The 15,744-nt window shown below is 41.2% G+C and overlaps 1 protein-coding gene across 14 annotated transcripts in view; it reads right to left on the reverse strand.

Annotated features, from left to right (window-relative positions):
- The window catches only part of MKI67 (marker of proliferation Ki-67), a 30,245-nt gene that overhangs the window by 11,724 nt on the left and 2,777 nt on the right, over positions 1 to 15,744 (reverse strand). For 2 of the 14 annotated variants that reach the window (XM_035269487.3, XM_078346759.1), the window contains exons 3-12: positions 14,961 to 15,039; positions 14,753 to 14,868; positions 10,699 to 10,765; positions 7,696 to 7,741; positions 6,127 to 7,206; positions 4,608 to 4,783; positions 3,319 to 3,625; positions 3,109 to 3,227; positions 2,826 to 2,997; positions 825 to 980 (exon numbers count right to left, since the gene is read on the reverse strand). In XM_035269487.3, coding sequence (XP_035125378.3) covers positions 825 to 980; positions 2,826 to 2,997; positions 3,109 to 3,227; positions 3,319 to 3,625; positions 4,608 to 4,783; positions 6,127 to 7,206; positions 7,696 to 7,741; positions 10,699 to 10,765; positions 14,753 to 14,868; positions 14,961 to 15,039 — 2,318 coding nt within the window. Of the gene's footprint in view, positions 1 to 299; positions 981 to 2,825; positions 2,998 to 3,108; positions 3,228 to 3,318; positions 3,626 to 4,607; positions 4,784 to 6,126; positions 7,207 to 7,695; positions 7,742 to 10,291; positions 10,769 to 14,752; positions 14,869 to 14,960; positions 15,040 to 15,744 lie in introns of those variants that run through there. The other 12 variants (XM_008978910.5, XM_078346764.1, XM_078346760.1 and 9 more) reach the window with 9 other exon arrangements.

The raw sequence follows: 15,744 nt of genomic DNA on the forward strand, positions 1-15,744 counted from the left end.
TATATGTCTATAAATATCTTACATAAAAGCCATGCACAATTAAGAATAACGTTATTTGGTGCTACAGTGGGGTCATCATTAAACAAAAGTTAGATGCTACAATGATTACAGGAGGCAAAAATATTGCTTAAGGATCCTCCAAAAGTTGCCATGCCCTGTGTCACTGACGTTAATATGGGCATTTTTTTTCTTCAGCCATTAGAAACAAACAGCTGTTTCTTGCCTTAAATCACCAGTAAAATAACATGGGTTATCCTTGTGTGGTTAGGGTCTATATCACACAGGAAATATTCACCTACCACAAACATCTTCAGGGTAGCAAGCTGTTCTCTCTATGACAGGAACACAGTAACCAGTGCCAAATGAGAGATTAGACAGATTCTCATCTCCCATCTCACACTCAACCCGGGCCTGCTCCCACCTAAAAGGTTAGCAGGAATAATTGCACAGTATATAAACTGTTATCTTTCTGTTTTGTAATTTGCAGTAATTTTGAATTTGAGTAATTTATATGTAAGTATGGTGAGATATCATTGTACTTTTTTGCTATGTCTTCCTGGTTACTTATAACAAGAAAGAAGCCAAAAGTGTACACAGGTCATCTACACATATTAACAGAGTCTTTCATTCTCTAAGTCAATGAATGCCAGTGTCAGCTCAACTGCTGATTGAAATCTCCCTTTTAATTAGAACAGAGAAGATGGAAATGGTATTTTGTGCCAGTAACATTTGTTTTAGAGAAGTAATATCATACTGATTTCAAAAGATAATACTGCATGCTCCTATCCCAAAACATCACCGTGGCAGGAAAAAAGCAAACCAACCAAAACTCTCTGAGGTGGGTGGCAAAGGTTCTTCTCCTGAACTAGTTACTTGAACCTTTTTTCCAAGCAAATTCTCTGAATTTGAAATAGTGATGTGACATGTGCTTGTCAACTGTGGTTGCTCCTTCACTGGGGTCTTGAACATTTCAGCTATTCCTGTTAAATGAAAATATTTGAAAAGTGATTAACATATTGCTAACATTCAAACAACCATACCAGTCCTCACACATAACATGCAAATCATGTGAAATAGCAGTAGATTCCTCCCTAGAATTCCTGGTACATAGGGCTCATAAAGAGGGTGATTCTATTAATAATGTACTTATTGTGTAAAAAAAGAGAGCAAAGAGAGGATATGTTATGTTTTTTGCTTTGCTTTTCTTGGGAAGGAAACAAATGAAGTTAGTTGACCTTTGTGGTCTTCCTAACTAGTCCTCACACATGAGCTCTAGAATATGGAAGCTGGTGCCGGGCTCCTGGGACCTACAGGCCTCCCGGCCGGGATCTAGAAGCCAAATGCCTTCGTGTTTCTCAGAGTCTTGGGTGCTCAGTTCTAGGTTTTAAGTACAAATAACGTGTGCCCACATTTTAGAAAATGACAAAGGGCTGCCCATTTTTAGTACTGTCACTTAAAAATACATATATATCTTAAAAATCTAATTAGCATTATCATTCCATTTTAACACCAAAAAGCAGTACTGACATAATCTCAGGAAAAAAAAAACTAGTAACAAAGCAGTTTATATAGAAGTTGCAACTTTCTGCAAAACTCTTCTCATCCCACGTTCTCCTTACTTGTGTCATTCTGGCCACACTGGATGCAAGTGCTATTTCAGCCTCACAGTCATACAAAAAACGTTCGGGGGGAAGCCTGTACTGAAGCCTCCCTTCCAAACCGGTCCATTCACAAAAATCTCCCCTTCTACTTAAAGCCTAGAGTTTAGTCTTCAGCAGATGCTAATGTTTTGCAATGAGATGTACTCATACCAACAGGTGAGAACTGCCTGACTCTAGGAAACCACCTTAAAAGAAAGAATGCTGGGGACTATCCACTGTCCCACACACTGAATACTTAACATTTTTTTAAAAGTATTTTGAGGGTTTGTTTTTAACTTTTTGTAACATACATATTAGAGCTTTCAAATATGTCCGTAATTTATAAACCTACTCCTAGATACATATCTATATTTTTGTTTTGGTTTTGCATTTCTGTCTTCTTGGTTTTTAAAAAAAGATAAATGAACTGATCCAAATATGACTCATCAGTCGGTAAATATGACTCATCAGACGGTACCTTGCATCCATTACAGAGGAGTACAACTCTTACAACTCAATATGCCAGAAAACAAAAACACAGTTTCCCCTGTTCAATTCAACTCCCACCACCCTTCCAAATCGTACACAGTAGAAACTACTGGGCAAATTATACAACACAAAACCTACGGCCACTCTCCTGCCACCAGCCCTATCTGTTGCACCATCCCCACTTTAGTCAGGCCACACTTTACTGAGAATGGGAATTGAGTGCAAACATTTCTTGAACAATCCATTGTTTACGGGAATCTTCTCGTAGGGCTTTCTTTCAAGAAAGTTAGGTTGCCTAAAAAGTAAATCCTGAAGAAGCAAAATGTTGCTCATAAACAACTTGTCTACACCTGGGATAAACTGTTAGTACAGCTGCAGGTAACAAGTTATGTCTCTTCCCTGTAAAGCACCTTCCCGCTTTCTATGTATATGCTGCTCTCCAGGGTAAAGATATGCATTTGACATTTCCACACCTATTTCACGCAGGACATGTGATCCCCAAAATTATTAGAGACTCATCCTTACAAGCCAAACCAGCTTTATCTTCCCTGAATGCTATGACCCCAGAAAGTTGACTCCGTCATTTATTTTATAATCCCTTTCACAGCAGATAAACAAAGATAGCAACCCGAACATTAACAAAAGAAAAAAACAGTGGGGTCAAAAGATGTATAGGATCTAAGGCTGTGTTTTTACCTGAAAGATCTTCCTTGAAGTCCCTTTTTTGATTGGAAATGAAGTTGTTGAGCATTCTGTAGGGTTGAGCAGGCCCATGTACCTTTTCAGTGTAAGCTTTCCCTATGATTATGGTACAAGGAGAGTTTGCATGGCCTGTACTAAACTGACTGTGAGCATCACCCGCAGGCTTCTGTAGAGAACAGGAAAGAGGTGAACAAGGCATTAGAGTATAAATCCACACTGAATGCAAGCATCGGTGGCACCGGTATCGTAAAGCAGCCACTCCCGGTGAGGCCCCTACCTTTGGAGTAGCAGGTCTTCTTTGTCTTTTGATCACTGGCCTTTGAGGGCCATGTTTTACGACTTTAGTCTGTGTTTGTTTTGCACCAAGTTTTACTACATCTGCCCACGATTTTGCAACTGTCAAAGGGAAAAGAAGATGAAACTTTTCAAAAACCAGCATTCATAAAAAAAATTCACCTTAACGTATGTGTTCTAATGCAAGACTAACCAATGAGATTGGCTTCAGAAGCACCGCTTCTTCTTTTGGAACAGATCATCTGTAAAATACCATGTTGGCTGCGCCTGAGAGACACTCTCTTTGAAGGCAGGTTGCCGCTCTTTCTCCCTCCTCTCTTAGAAACCTCTGTCTGAGATTTGCTGCTGGAAGCAGGGGCTGCTTGGCAGGACCTACGATCATTGGCAACTGGAGTTTTCCTAGGACTAGGGGCTGGAGGGCTTGTAACCAAGCTCTGTGCCATCACTTCCAAATGCATTTCTGAAGTTGACTGTTGTTCTCCTGACGGTCGAGGCTGTCCCTGATAAGACAAAATGGTTCACAGGAAGCTTAACAAGGTGTAACATCACTGGAATGACTGATAAAAACCTATCCAGTTAAGAATTTCAGCTTTTTAAATCTTGAAGCATCAAATGCTTAAGCCACTGTCTTTCAAGACTACGGCAGAGGTGACACTGTCCCAGTCATTTAAGGAAGAAAAAGGAACTAGAAACAAGCCAAGTCTGAACTGAGGTCATTTCAGGTATAAAGATGGAAGAAACGTCCTGATCAGTTAAAGGACAGGTAGGGTCTGATCTCAGCCCCGGTAAATACCAGCCATGGGCACACAGCCCCCGGCAGTCCACATGGAAAAAGGCTGCTTGCCCCTGGGACCAGTGTAAAATGTAAATGAAGCCAGGCATCACTTTCTGCTCCTGCTGGGAAGAGAAGAAAAGAAAGACTGCCCAGGCCCTATTACAATGCTACAGGGCCATGGCTTCCCAGGGGTGTAAAACCCAGGAAAGACAACACAGCAAAGGAACAGGTAAGCAATCATTCTAAAAAGCTGAGGGTGTAAGATGCTGACGTGCCATTGATGATTTTCCTTTACACCAGGTAAATGCCTTAACTATAGACTTGTAACTCTAAAAGAAAATAAAACCATCCTTATGGCTCAATGTGGTAATGCATGCAGAATTTTTGTAACTGGCTGTCCTGACAGTGCCTGCAGGTGACTACCTGGTGCTGTAAGCAGGGACGTCTGGGAACTTCTGCAGTACACGGACAACACCAAGGACTCCCCTACTCAGTTGCATCAGCACCACGGTCAGGGACCCAGGGGCTCCTTTGCTGGCACCCACATCAATGAGCTTTTATTTCATCTTGTTTAAAATTTGTTTCTTAAAAAACTAAATAAATAAAGGTCTTCATCATAATTCTACTTGTGTCAGAATTTGGAAAGGAATATGGACCCAGTGTGTGAGCCACTGCATGTGAATGAGAATGCTAATTGTTCAACTCACCTTGATGATTTTCTTCAGGACAGGTGGAGTGTGCACTACCAGAGACTTTCTTTTGATTGGGGTTTCTCCCCTTTTGAGAGGCGTATTAGGAGGCAAGTTTTCATCGAATAATTCAGGTCTTAGATGCCCACCAAAGGACACACGCCTTCTTTTCAAAGGTATTCCCTCACTCTTATCTAAATGAATACGAACGTGGAAAGAGCAATGAGAAAACGTTCCAAGACTGGCCATTTATTTCACATTAGCACTGAAGACTAATCAGTGTAAAGTCACAGAAACATAGCACGTACAACACACCTCCATTCTTGTGACCCGGCTGAAGCTTAAGCCACTAAGAGTTCCTAAAGGACTGCAGGAGACGCCACTAAGACGTGCAGTTCCCACTGGACAGTACAGAGGCGTTCTTTAAAACGATCAAGCATTATGTGTGGACACATGAAAGAGGAGCATGAAGCAGTAGCTTTCACCCTGGATTAGGGGGATGACAGCCGGAGGGAGCTCTCTAAAGACATGAGCTTGGGCTTCACCCAGTGACCAGAATACACGAGCTGTGAAAACTCCTCCAGGTGGTTCTGAGTCAATTCACAGGAGTCCAGCCTCAATTATACATCTTCCTGAGCCAGCAGCTAACATAAATTCCTTGTCTAAGCGATGCTTCCCCTTTATGAGGCGTGGTGGAACACTAAGACTGATGTTACAGGCCTTATTTTATCGATAGCCTCATGCCCCACCACTATGGGCCACCTGCAGAAACAGAGCCTGATAGTACGAATACTGCATCCATGGCCTGGACAACTTTTCTTCTAAAAGCCAATCCCAAGGAGTATAGGAAGCTCCCAAGGAGCTACCACACCTGCTATCAAGGTCATATCTCTGCCGCTCACTGGGTGGTCTTGGATTGTCAGTTTCCTCATCTGTGACATAGATCTAAAGAGAAAACCTAGCCATGAGCACTCCTACTGCACCAGGAATCAAGTGTTGATGCTGCAAAGCATTTAGAAATTTGCCTGGCATATAAACTCATGGGTAGAGTCCAGTGTTTACAGTAAATCGTTTGCAGGATACTCTGAAAACAGTATAAACACTTGAGAACTACCACTATATTCAATGATCTCCAGTGATTTATTCCAAATGACCAAACTCATATGACACAGTTGATTGTAGTTCAGAATTCAACTCCATGTGAAAAGCAATTATGAGTATTCTCTTTTCTGTTTTGTGACAGATGGAGGAGAATGGAATATCTCGGGGGCCACCCTACCTCCTTCAATAACCCCTGCTTCCTGCTTCCCTGACAACCTCCGCCTCCTGTCATTCCTTGTTGTAATTACCTAGGCCTTCGGTACTAAGCTATCAGGGAAAACAGTGCGCATGTCTGTCCTATCCCTGTGCCATAAGTGCTTACACTCTCTTCCACAACGCCAGTCACTACTGAATGAATCAAGGTCTCACCGATTCATGGCTAAACAGAAGGTGTTCATCTTTTAGAAAAAATAAATTTACAATGAAATAAACTTACTAAGGGAATCACCAAAGTTGCTGATATCAACTGCACTAAGACCAGGTAACTCAGGGCACATCTGTCCAGTTGTGACACCCACTTTCTCAGGCTCATGGAGGGAATCCTTTTGGATTTTTCTTTCAACTTCAGTGAGCCACACAGTTAAAAGGGGGTCATTTTGAATTTCGGCTTCTGTAGACAGAACTTCCACATCTATAGGAATACTTCCTCTGGTTTTGGAAGAGAGATTTCCTGGTTTAGCGGCAGAGTCGGCTGCATCTTCAACCTTAGCTGGTGTTCGATTTCTAGCTGAAAGCTTCCTGGGAGTAAGAGTTTTATCGCCAGCCTTGAAGCCTTTGTTTTTACCCAGATTCACAGATTCTCTTCTACCAATAGTATACAGGTCTTTGTTCTTATGTTTTTGTGGAGAATTTTGTTGCCGTGGATATTGTTCAGGAGTCTTCATTTGAGCCGGCTCATAGAGAGGAAAGCTGGCACCCACCACCTTGCTGGGAGTCTGAACAGACTCCACATCTCTTCCCTTGCCCTTGGCCTGGGCAAGCTCTCGCTCAGGTGAAGCAGGCTCTGCCATGGCGTGGCTGCCTCCACCAGATTTCGGTCTTGACATACATGAGACCAACAGTTGTGTCTCCTGCTGTAAAACATCAGCACTTTCTTTTTCTGCTGTGTAATCAGTTTGTAATCCCGATTTTCTACAATACTGTGGCACATTTTCTTTTTGTGATTTTATACCCAGCTCTTTCTTCATTGACTGATATAGCTTCCTAAAGGGAGATTCATTTTTTTGGCTATCGTCAAGACACTGTGTGGTGGAAAGAGACTTCAGTTCTCCACAATGGCTCATTAATTTTACCCTGGAAATTTCTCTAAAATCCCCAGAAATGCGATGAGCTGCATTTCTGCCATTATGTCCAGCATGTTCTGAGGAGTGACCATCAGGTGTTTCCTGGGCAACACTGCCTTCTGAGTCATCCGCAGTACTGTCTTCTTTGACAGTCTTGGTATGTACCTGAGGACTTCCTGAAACTTTTCCTTCAGTGATTTTTAAATACGCCTTGGAATCTGCAGCTTTCCCATCTTGGCAATGAATTATGAAATAAGAAACAGAAGTTCAACATTTTCTCAATGGTTAACATTTGTGGAATTCAATTATTTCAATCGTTTCAGATTGTCTTATAAGCTAGCTTTTACTTAGCCTACAGATTATTTAATGTCTAAAACTTGCAAGTCTCAAGATATTAGTATTATAATACAAATAAATAAATCACATTAGCGCCAATAACCAGTATGCAATATCACATGCTATCCAACCACTGAGACCTGAGCTGGCAGCTGAACAGCTCTAGGTTTTCTCATACCTAGAGTCTCTCCTAGGCACAGCACCCCATCAGTCGCCAAGGGAAAGAGTTAGGCATCTGCCTGTTGTTGACATGTTAAATGACACCTCCTCCACTTCTGACAGGCTAGATGTTTAGCACTTGCATTCTCGTTGCCTTTTCTTTGCCATTATGCTTCACAAAGACCTGATTTTTCAGGATTCCAGAACAAAACCCAACCGCTACTCACCAGGGTTAGAAGAGAAGCTGGATCTTGAGACACGACGTGTTGGCTCCTGTGAGTTGGGAAAATAAGAACAGTTATTTGCAGGCCTTTCTAAATACTGACAGTCACAATAGTGAAAAAGTATTGATTGTTTTCTGGCCAGGCATGGTGGCTCATGCCTGTAATCCCAGCACTTTGGGAGGGCAAGGTGGGCGGATCACTTGAGGTCAAGAGTTTGAGACCAGCCTGACCAACATGGTGAAACCCCATCTCTACTAAAAATATAAAAATTAGCCAGGCGTGGTGGCCAGGTACCTGAAGTCCCAGCTACTCAGGAGGCTGAGGCAAGAGAATCTCTGGAACGCAGCAGGCACAGGTTTCAGTGAGTGGAGATCGTGCCACTGCACCCCAGCCTAGGCGACAGAGCGAGACTTCATCTCAAAAAAAAAAAAAAGCTTTCTTTACCAAACCAATCCTGTATGACTTTTAAAGACTGTTTGAGAAATGAGCTCAAGTCATTTGGGAGCTTGGTCAGGATAAAAGTGCATCTTAATTGACTTGTTAAAAAATAGTAAGTGATTAATGGAAAACAAACTCAAGGCTTAAAATTATTACAATTGAACTCAGTGCATTTTTAGAACTTCTTTTGAAGTTATTTCCCACCATCATATTGTGGAAGAACCAAGTTAATATTAAACATCACCTAAACTGAAGATCTGTAGCCCACCATGAACACAGAACTGTGGACTGCATAATCGGTTTTCTCAGAAATGAGCCACAGGGGCTGGGTGTGGTGGCTTATGCTTGTAATCCCAGCACTTTGGGGGGCCAAAGTGAATGGATCATGAGGTCAAGAGAAGGAGACCATCCTGGACAACATGGTGAAACCCCATCTCTACTAAAAATACAAAAATTAGCCAGGCCTGGTGGCCCGCACCTGTAGTCCCAGCTACTGGGGAGGCTGAGGCAGAAGATCACTGGAACCCGGGAGGGGGAGATTGTAGTGAGTAGAGATCATGCCACTGCACTCCAGCCTGGCAACAGAGCAAGACTCTGTTACAAAAAAAAAGAAAAAAAAAAAAGAAAGAAAAGAAGTGAGCCATAGGACCTGTGGATGAACTAGTGCCCCCCTCAGCATGTGTGCCCTCTTGGGTGGATCTGAGAGCCTGGATTCACCCTAAGTCGTGGCACAGGCACGCATGGTACATCCACAGGTAGTGCAACCTCCCAGCCTGGGAGCAGGCGCAGCACCCCCACCTGGCTCCCCAGACAATGCCCTAACTTCCCTTCATATGGAATTGTTTCTAGAAGGATGGAAGAACTAAAGAATAACACATATATAAAACTTTTATAAAAGTCTAATTTCCCAAAGGAAGAAAAGCTTATCATCTGGATTATTAAGAAAATATCTAAAACATACTACCAAAGGCAAAGAATCTAACTTCCTTAGTTAATTTCAAGTTTATTGATATATAACACCTTGCTTCTAAAATTATCTATGTGAGGGATGAGTTTTTTATTCCCAATCTGAAGTGGAACAGAATCTATGACTAAACAATATAAATGAACTACTAATAAAGTTATGAATATATAAAGCATATAACCTCATTTTTGTTGATGACTATATTTAATAGCCACAAAATTGCTGTCATATTTCCTACCTACTCCATTTCAGTCCTTACTTTATCACAGACCAGCAGCAGAACAAACGGTTCCCCGACTGTTGAGTGGCACATATCTAACCCACAGTTCAGCTCTGTTTGGTCACTTTACTCCCTCAGACTACTAAGTGGGCTGGTGACTACAGTGTGGGATGCCTCAGAAACTGGCTTTCAGCACAGGAATGGATGACCACCAGGCTCAACATTCAGGCGTTCCTCTAGGGAAGAAGCAGTACTTAACATGGCAGAAATGGGCTGGGCATGGTGGCTTACTTCTGCAATCCCAGCACTTTGGGAGGCCGAGGCTGGTGGATCATGAGGTCAGGAGCTCGAGACCAGCCTGGCCAATATGGTGAAGCCCTGCCTCTACTAAAACTACAAATTAGCCGGGCATGGTGGGGCACAACTGTAGTCCCAGCTACTCAGGAGGCTGAGCCAGAAGAATCGCTTGAACCCAGAAGGCAGAAGTTGCAGTGAGCCGAGATCATGCCACTGCACTCCAACGTGGGCGACAGAGCAAGACTATCTCAAAAAAAAAAAAAAGGCAGAAATGTTGAATTTCAAGTACTTGTTAATTTCAGGTGCACCTAAGATAGCTCTCCTAAGCCAAGATATTCCAAGGAGCTCAGATGAAACCAGCTTTAGGAGCACTCTAAAATGTAGGAAAAAGATAAATGCTCAGGACCTAAATCCCACTAAATATCCAAGCATGTGCCGACAATTGCATTTTAATAAGCTGTACAATTAAAATACCTCTCCCACACTGATGTATTCAAACAGTCTAACTAGCCAAGCATATGTTGATGATTACGTTTTTATAAGCTGTACAGTTAGAATACCTGCTCCACACCAATACACTCAAACTATAGGATTCTCTCACATGACAAAGCACAAGGATCCCTCTTCCCCTTTCATGGGTAGTCTGTCTATCAAAATAGAGAAGCATCTTTGGCACTCACGGTTTTCATGATGTGATTATTTCAGACACATAAAGATGGATGAGTACAACGACTGGGAGACAAAATGAGCCACCAGATAATGCAATTCCCAAATGTTAGCTCTGTGTGTTGGGGTTATCCTACTCCTGGGCTTGCAAAAAGATCTTAACATACTCTAGTAGACTTTTTGGCCAAAAGCGTCAGACCAACTTAGTACTCTGATTTTGAACAACAAAGGAAAAAATTGTTTTAGATTAGTTTAGTATGTCTAAGTTCAACTTGTTTTAATACTTCAGTTATATTTTCCTACGATAACCAGTAACCACCCTCTTAGTCACTGATTTCAAGTAAGAAATCATCAAAGCATACACGAATGATTTCATATCATCAAACAGAACCAGAGCCCAAACTTGAATATTTCTCATCACCTGTCCATGTATTTTCCTTGGAAATTCAGTTGACTTCCTTCTATTCTGAAGACTTTCATTTTCATACCTGCAGTGCATAAAACGACAGACAATAGATCCTGATCAATAATCTGTACTCTGGGGCTGAAATCTCCATATCCACTTAATGTCCAAGGATCACGGAACAAACTTTGGGTTTTGTTCAAGACACGACTTTATACAAAGAAAGAAACTTAGAAACACCACAGTCAGAGGTTGTGGGCCCAGTTTAACCTCTGATCACTGACGACCAGCCCAGGTATGATTCAACAATGTTCCCGAGCACCTTCTATGAGAGAAGCTAATGCACATGAGAGCAAAGTCAAGTTTCTTCCAGTTTAAGTCCATGGAAATCAGCTGATGGCTTGGAAGGCCAGCCAGGAAGCCTGTGGGTAATTGAATCTGTCTCACGTTGTGAAGTCACATACTTCAGGGTAAAGAAAAAAAAGCTATGCTTACGCTTACAGGGTAACTACAAAGTTATTCTTTAAAACACTATGATCACTTCAGTTTCTCACATACTCAGTCTGTGTCTGAACAAGAGAAGCACATCTTAGGAAGACTACATTTAGCAAGATACATAATTGTCCTGGCAAACCTCAGTGATCAAGCCGTAAAGCAATCCTTCATTTTGCATAATGAAAACTTTTCAGCCTCAGTGAAATGACCTGATTTGAATTTATATGCAACCTAAGTAAAATCTGAAGCACTCAGACATCTGAAATTGTTTCTCATAGTAGAGTTTAGAATCAAGTCTGTCTTTCTAAGATTCACTTTCTAATCTTTCTTGGATGTCTTTAATCATCTGAATTTTTCTCAATTTGGATTATATCTTGTTTTGGCAAAGCAGTTCAGCTCTCTAATCCATATCAAAAACTTCCTACCTATAGGCTGGGCATGGTGGCTCATGCCTATAATCCCAGCTCTTTGGGAGGCTGAAGTGGGCAGATCACTTGAGGCCAGGAGTTCGAGACCAGCCTGGCCATCATGGTGAAACACTGTCTCTACTAACAATTTAAAAAAAAAATAGCCAGGCAGCCGGGCGAGGTGGCTCAAGCCTGTAATCCCAGCAGTTTGGGTGGTCGAGGCAGGTGGATCACAAGGTCAAGAGATTGAGACCATCCTGGTCAAGATGGTAAAACCCCGTCTCTACTAAAAATACAAAAAATTAGCTGGGCGTGGTGACACGTGCCTGTAATCCCAGCTACTCAGGAGGCTGAGGCAGGAGAATTGCCTGAACCCAGGAGGCAGAGGTTGAGGTGAGCAGAGATCGTGCCATTGCACTCCAGCCTGGGTAACAAGAGCGAAACTCCGCCTTAAAATAATAATAATAATAATAATAATAGCCAGGCATTGTGGAAAGCACCTGCAATTCCAGCTACTTAGGAGGCTGAGATATAAGAATCACTTGAACCTGGGAGGCAAAGGTTAGGGTGAGCCAAGATCACATGAGTGCACTCCAGCCTGGGTGACAGAGCAAGACTCTGTCTCAAAACAAACAAACAAAGAGACAAGCAAAAACTTCCTACCTAGAAGTCTGTATTCAACAAAAATACTCTTTAAAAATGAAAGCAGGCCAGGCGCGATGGCTCACACCTGGTAATCCCAGCATTTTGGGAGGCCGAGGTGGGCAGATCACGAGGTCAAGAGATCGAGACCATCCTGGCCAACATGGTGAAATCCCATCTCTACTAAAAAAAATACAAAAAAATTAGCTGGGCGTGGTGGCGCGCACCTGTAGTCCCAGCTACTCAGGAGGCTGAGGCAGAAGGATTGCTTGAACCCGGGAGGCGGAGGTTGCAGTGAACGAAGGTTGTGCCACTGCACTCCAGCCTGGCACCTGGTGATGAAGTGAGACTCTGTCTCAAAAAAAAAAAAAATGAAGGCAAACTTCCAAGAAGCACAGTAAAGGACATGAGCAGGGAATGTAAGTAGTGCATTAAAAAACTATCTAATACAAATGAAGACAATAACAGAGACAGAGATCCATTTAGCAGAATGGATTTTTAAATGACCCACTAATATGTTGTCTACCAGAGACACAATTTTGATTCAAAGACACAAACTGTTTGAAATAAAAGCATGGAAAAGATAAACTATGCAAACAGTAACCAGAGGGGAACTGGAGTGCTCTACTAACATGAAACAAAATGGTCTCACAAAAATTATACATAGAGAAAAAGAACATTTTATATAAGGATCAATCCAGCAAGAAGATATTCCAGTTAAACACAAGAGTTCACCTGATGACAAGTTCTAAGAAACAACTTAAACCATAAAAATTATGAAAAGTTAAAATTAAGGGGGTGGGAAGTTATACTACACAAGCAGTCATCAAAAGGAAATTAGTTTAGCCATATTCATTATCCAAAGGAAACATGAAGCAGAAAAGAAAGCGTTGCTAAAAATAGAGGACATCTCTCAATGAAAAAAAGAGTTCCATGCACGTGGAAGACTAATTCTAAGTGTGTACACCATAGGTCAGCCACAAAACATACAAAGCAAAACTGACAGACATAAAAACAAATCAATTAACCAATCCCCAGTAGGTGATTTGAACATGTATCTTAATAATAGTGGGGGGAAATTACGAGGCATAGAGAAGATATGAATCTAATGGGGATGTATCTGCATATATACATGTATTATATGCATATCATGTCAGATACTATAGAATAGTTTTCAATTGCACAGGGCAGATTAGTAAAACAATTAACCATACCTGATCATAAAGCAAGCCTCAACACATTTAAAAGATGACTCTTGTCAAATGTCCAACCAGAATGAATTCTGTGTAATTCTATCTATTATTGCATATATTATACATATTTTTTTTTTTCGTGAAACATTTATGCCATGAGAAGGAACAAACCACAGAGATGTCCAACATGCTCTGAATCTCACACACATAAAAGCACAAGCCAGACACAAACGTATACATTACATCACCGTTAAGGACTTTCATAAGAACAGACAAAACTAGTGTCCAGAGATCCATGCTTAGGGAGTAAAACTCCAGACGCTTATGATATCCTAAAAGCCACAATGGTGGTCTACTTGCTAAGGAAGCCGTGATTAGAAAACAGCCTTTTAAAAAAAGCTGGGGGAAATGTTCTACATTAGTCTGCCAGGGCCGCTATAATAAAGTCCCACAGACTGAGTGCCTTCAACACCAGACATGCGCTTCTCAGTTCTGGAGGCCAGAAGTCCGAGCGCAAGGTGTCAGCTGGGTCGGATTTCTCTGTGCCTCTCTCCTTGACTTGCCCATGGCTGCCTTCTTGCTGCTTGTTCTCATGGGCTTTCCTCTATGCACATGTTCCCTACTCTCCTCTTATAATGACACCAAGCAGTACATTAGGGCCCATACTAATGGCCTCAAAAAGCCTTCATTGCCTTTTTAAATGTCCTCTCTCCAAATTCAGTTTCATTGTAAGGTACTAGGGATTAGGAAGTCAGCATAGGAATCTGGGGAGAGCACAAATCAGTCCGTAATAGGTGGCAGCAAAAAGGGTGTTCATATGATAAATTGGCCTGTACATCTTGTTTCGTACCTTTTTCTCTGAGTGTATTTTGCTTTAAAATAAAAAAGAATAAAATTAGCTAGGCATGGTGGCATATGCCTGTAGTCCCAGCTACGAGGGAGGCTGAGGCAGGAGAATCACTTGATCCCGGGAGGCAGAGGTTGTAGTGAGCCAAGATCATGCCACTGCACTCCATCCTGGAGACAGAGCGATACACCATTTCAAAAAAAAAAAAAAAAGAATAGAAAAATCTCATGCAGTTTCACACTTGCAAGAAAATTAACAAACTCCTTTGGGACAGGGTCAACCTTCCTCTGCATAATTATTTGCACCCAAATCCGTGAATTCCATCACATTTTGTCCCAATTATTCATCCTCCTAGATCCGTATCCTTTCAAATTAAGATCAGTGTTGTGAATACCTGAAACATGGACATCCATGAAGAGTAAAGAAGAATCACAGTTGACTCTGACACTAGGTGACATTTACTGTGAGCCCAATCAGCTTTTACCTACCTGAAACATCGATCAATAATCGTTATTACATCTCCATGTTTTAGCTTTACGGGCTCATCAATAACAGACCCATTTACTTGTGTGGGATTTGTGGAACTAAAATTATGCAATATTGCCTGCAAGTGAAAGAAGGGGGAAATATGTAACTAATGAACAGATTAAAAGTGAACTAAAAAGTTTTAAAAGTAGACCTCCAAAAACCACTTACCTCCTGCTCATTGATTTCAATTTTGCAGTGTTGTTTTGACACAACCGGCAGCTGGATGCGGATGTCACACTCAATACCCCTTCATGTAAAAGAAGAAGGTTGGTTTGGTTGTTGCGACTTTTTAAAGCGTTAGCACAATTTCCCAAAATAAAACACAATTTGACTAGCATGTTTGATCTGCAAATTTAATGACATGAAGAAGTAACAAACAAAATGGGCAATGTAAAGGATCTTTGCATTTTGCGAAGAACTTTTGAAAGCATTAAACATGTAACTATTAGGTCTTTAAAACAGAGAGTATATAAAAATAAGAGAAAACACTAGAATACAAACTGAATCACCTTTTATATAAAAAGCTATACTTAAAAGACACAAAGAAAGGAGTACTTACATCCATTTTGGAAAATGACTATTTTTAATACCCTGTGCTTTTTCAAAAAAAGTTTGTAATGTTAACTACGTTTAATGGTTTAATCATCCCCAAATGTGCTTATTTTATGCTAGCACTTCCGTGTGTCAGTTTCTTCATATACAATAAAGAGATTCCATTAGAACCTACATCATGTGATGTTCCAACAACTAAATGAGTTGTACACGTCACTAATTTGCCTAGCACATAGTAAATGCTTATTATGGGTAAGCTTTTTTCGTTTTAAAACCACACTGTATTTACTGACAGATTCACAAATCTCTAAACAATAAAAATATTAATTTGCACGCAACAAAAACAAATCTAAATTCAACTTGTTTTTCCACAGAAAGCTTTGGCAAAGCAGCAGAAGAG

The sequence above is a fragment of the Callithrix jacchus genome, chromosome 12, assembly GCF_049354715.1.
Source record: "Callithrix jacchus isolate 240 chromosome 12, calJac240_pri, whole genome shotgun sequence".
Taxonomy (NCBI): domain Eukaryota; kingdom Metazoa; phylum Chordata; class Mammalia; order Primates; family Cebidae; genus Callithrix; species Callithrix jacchus.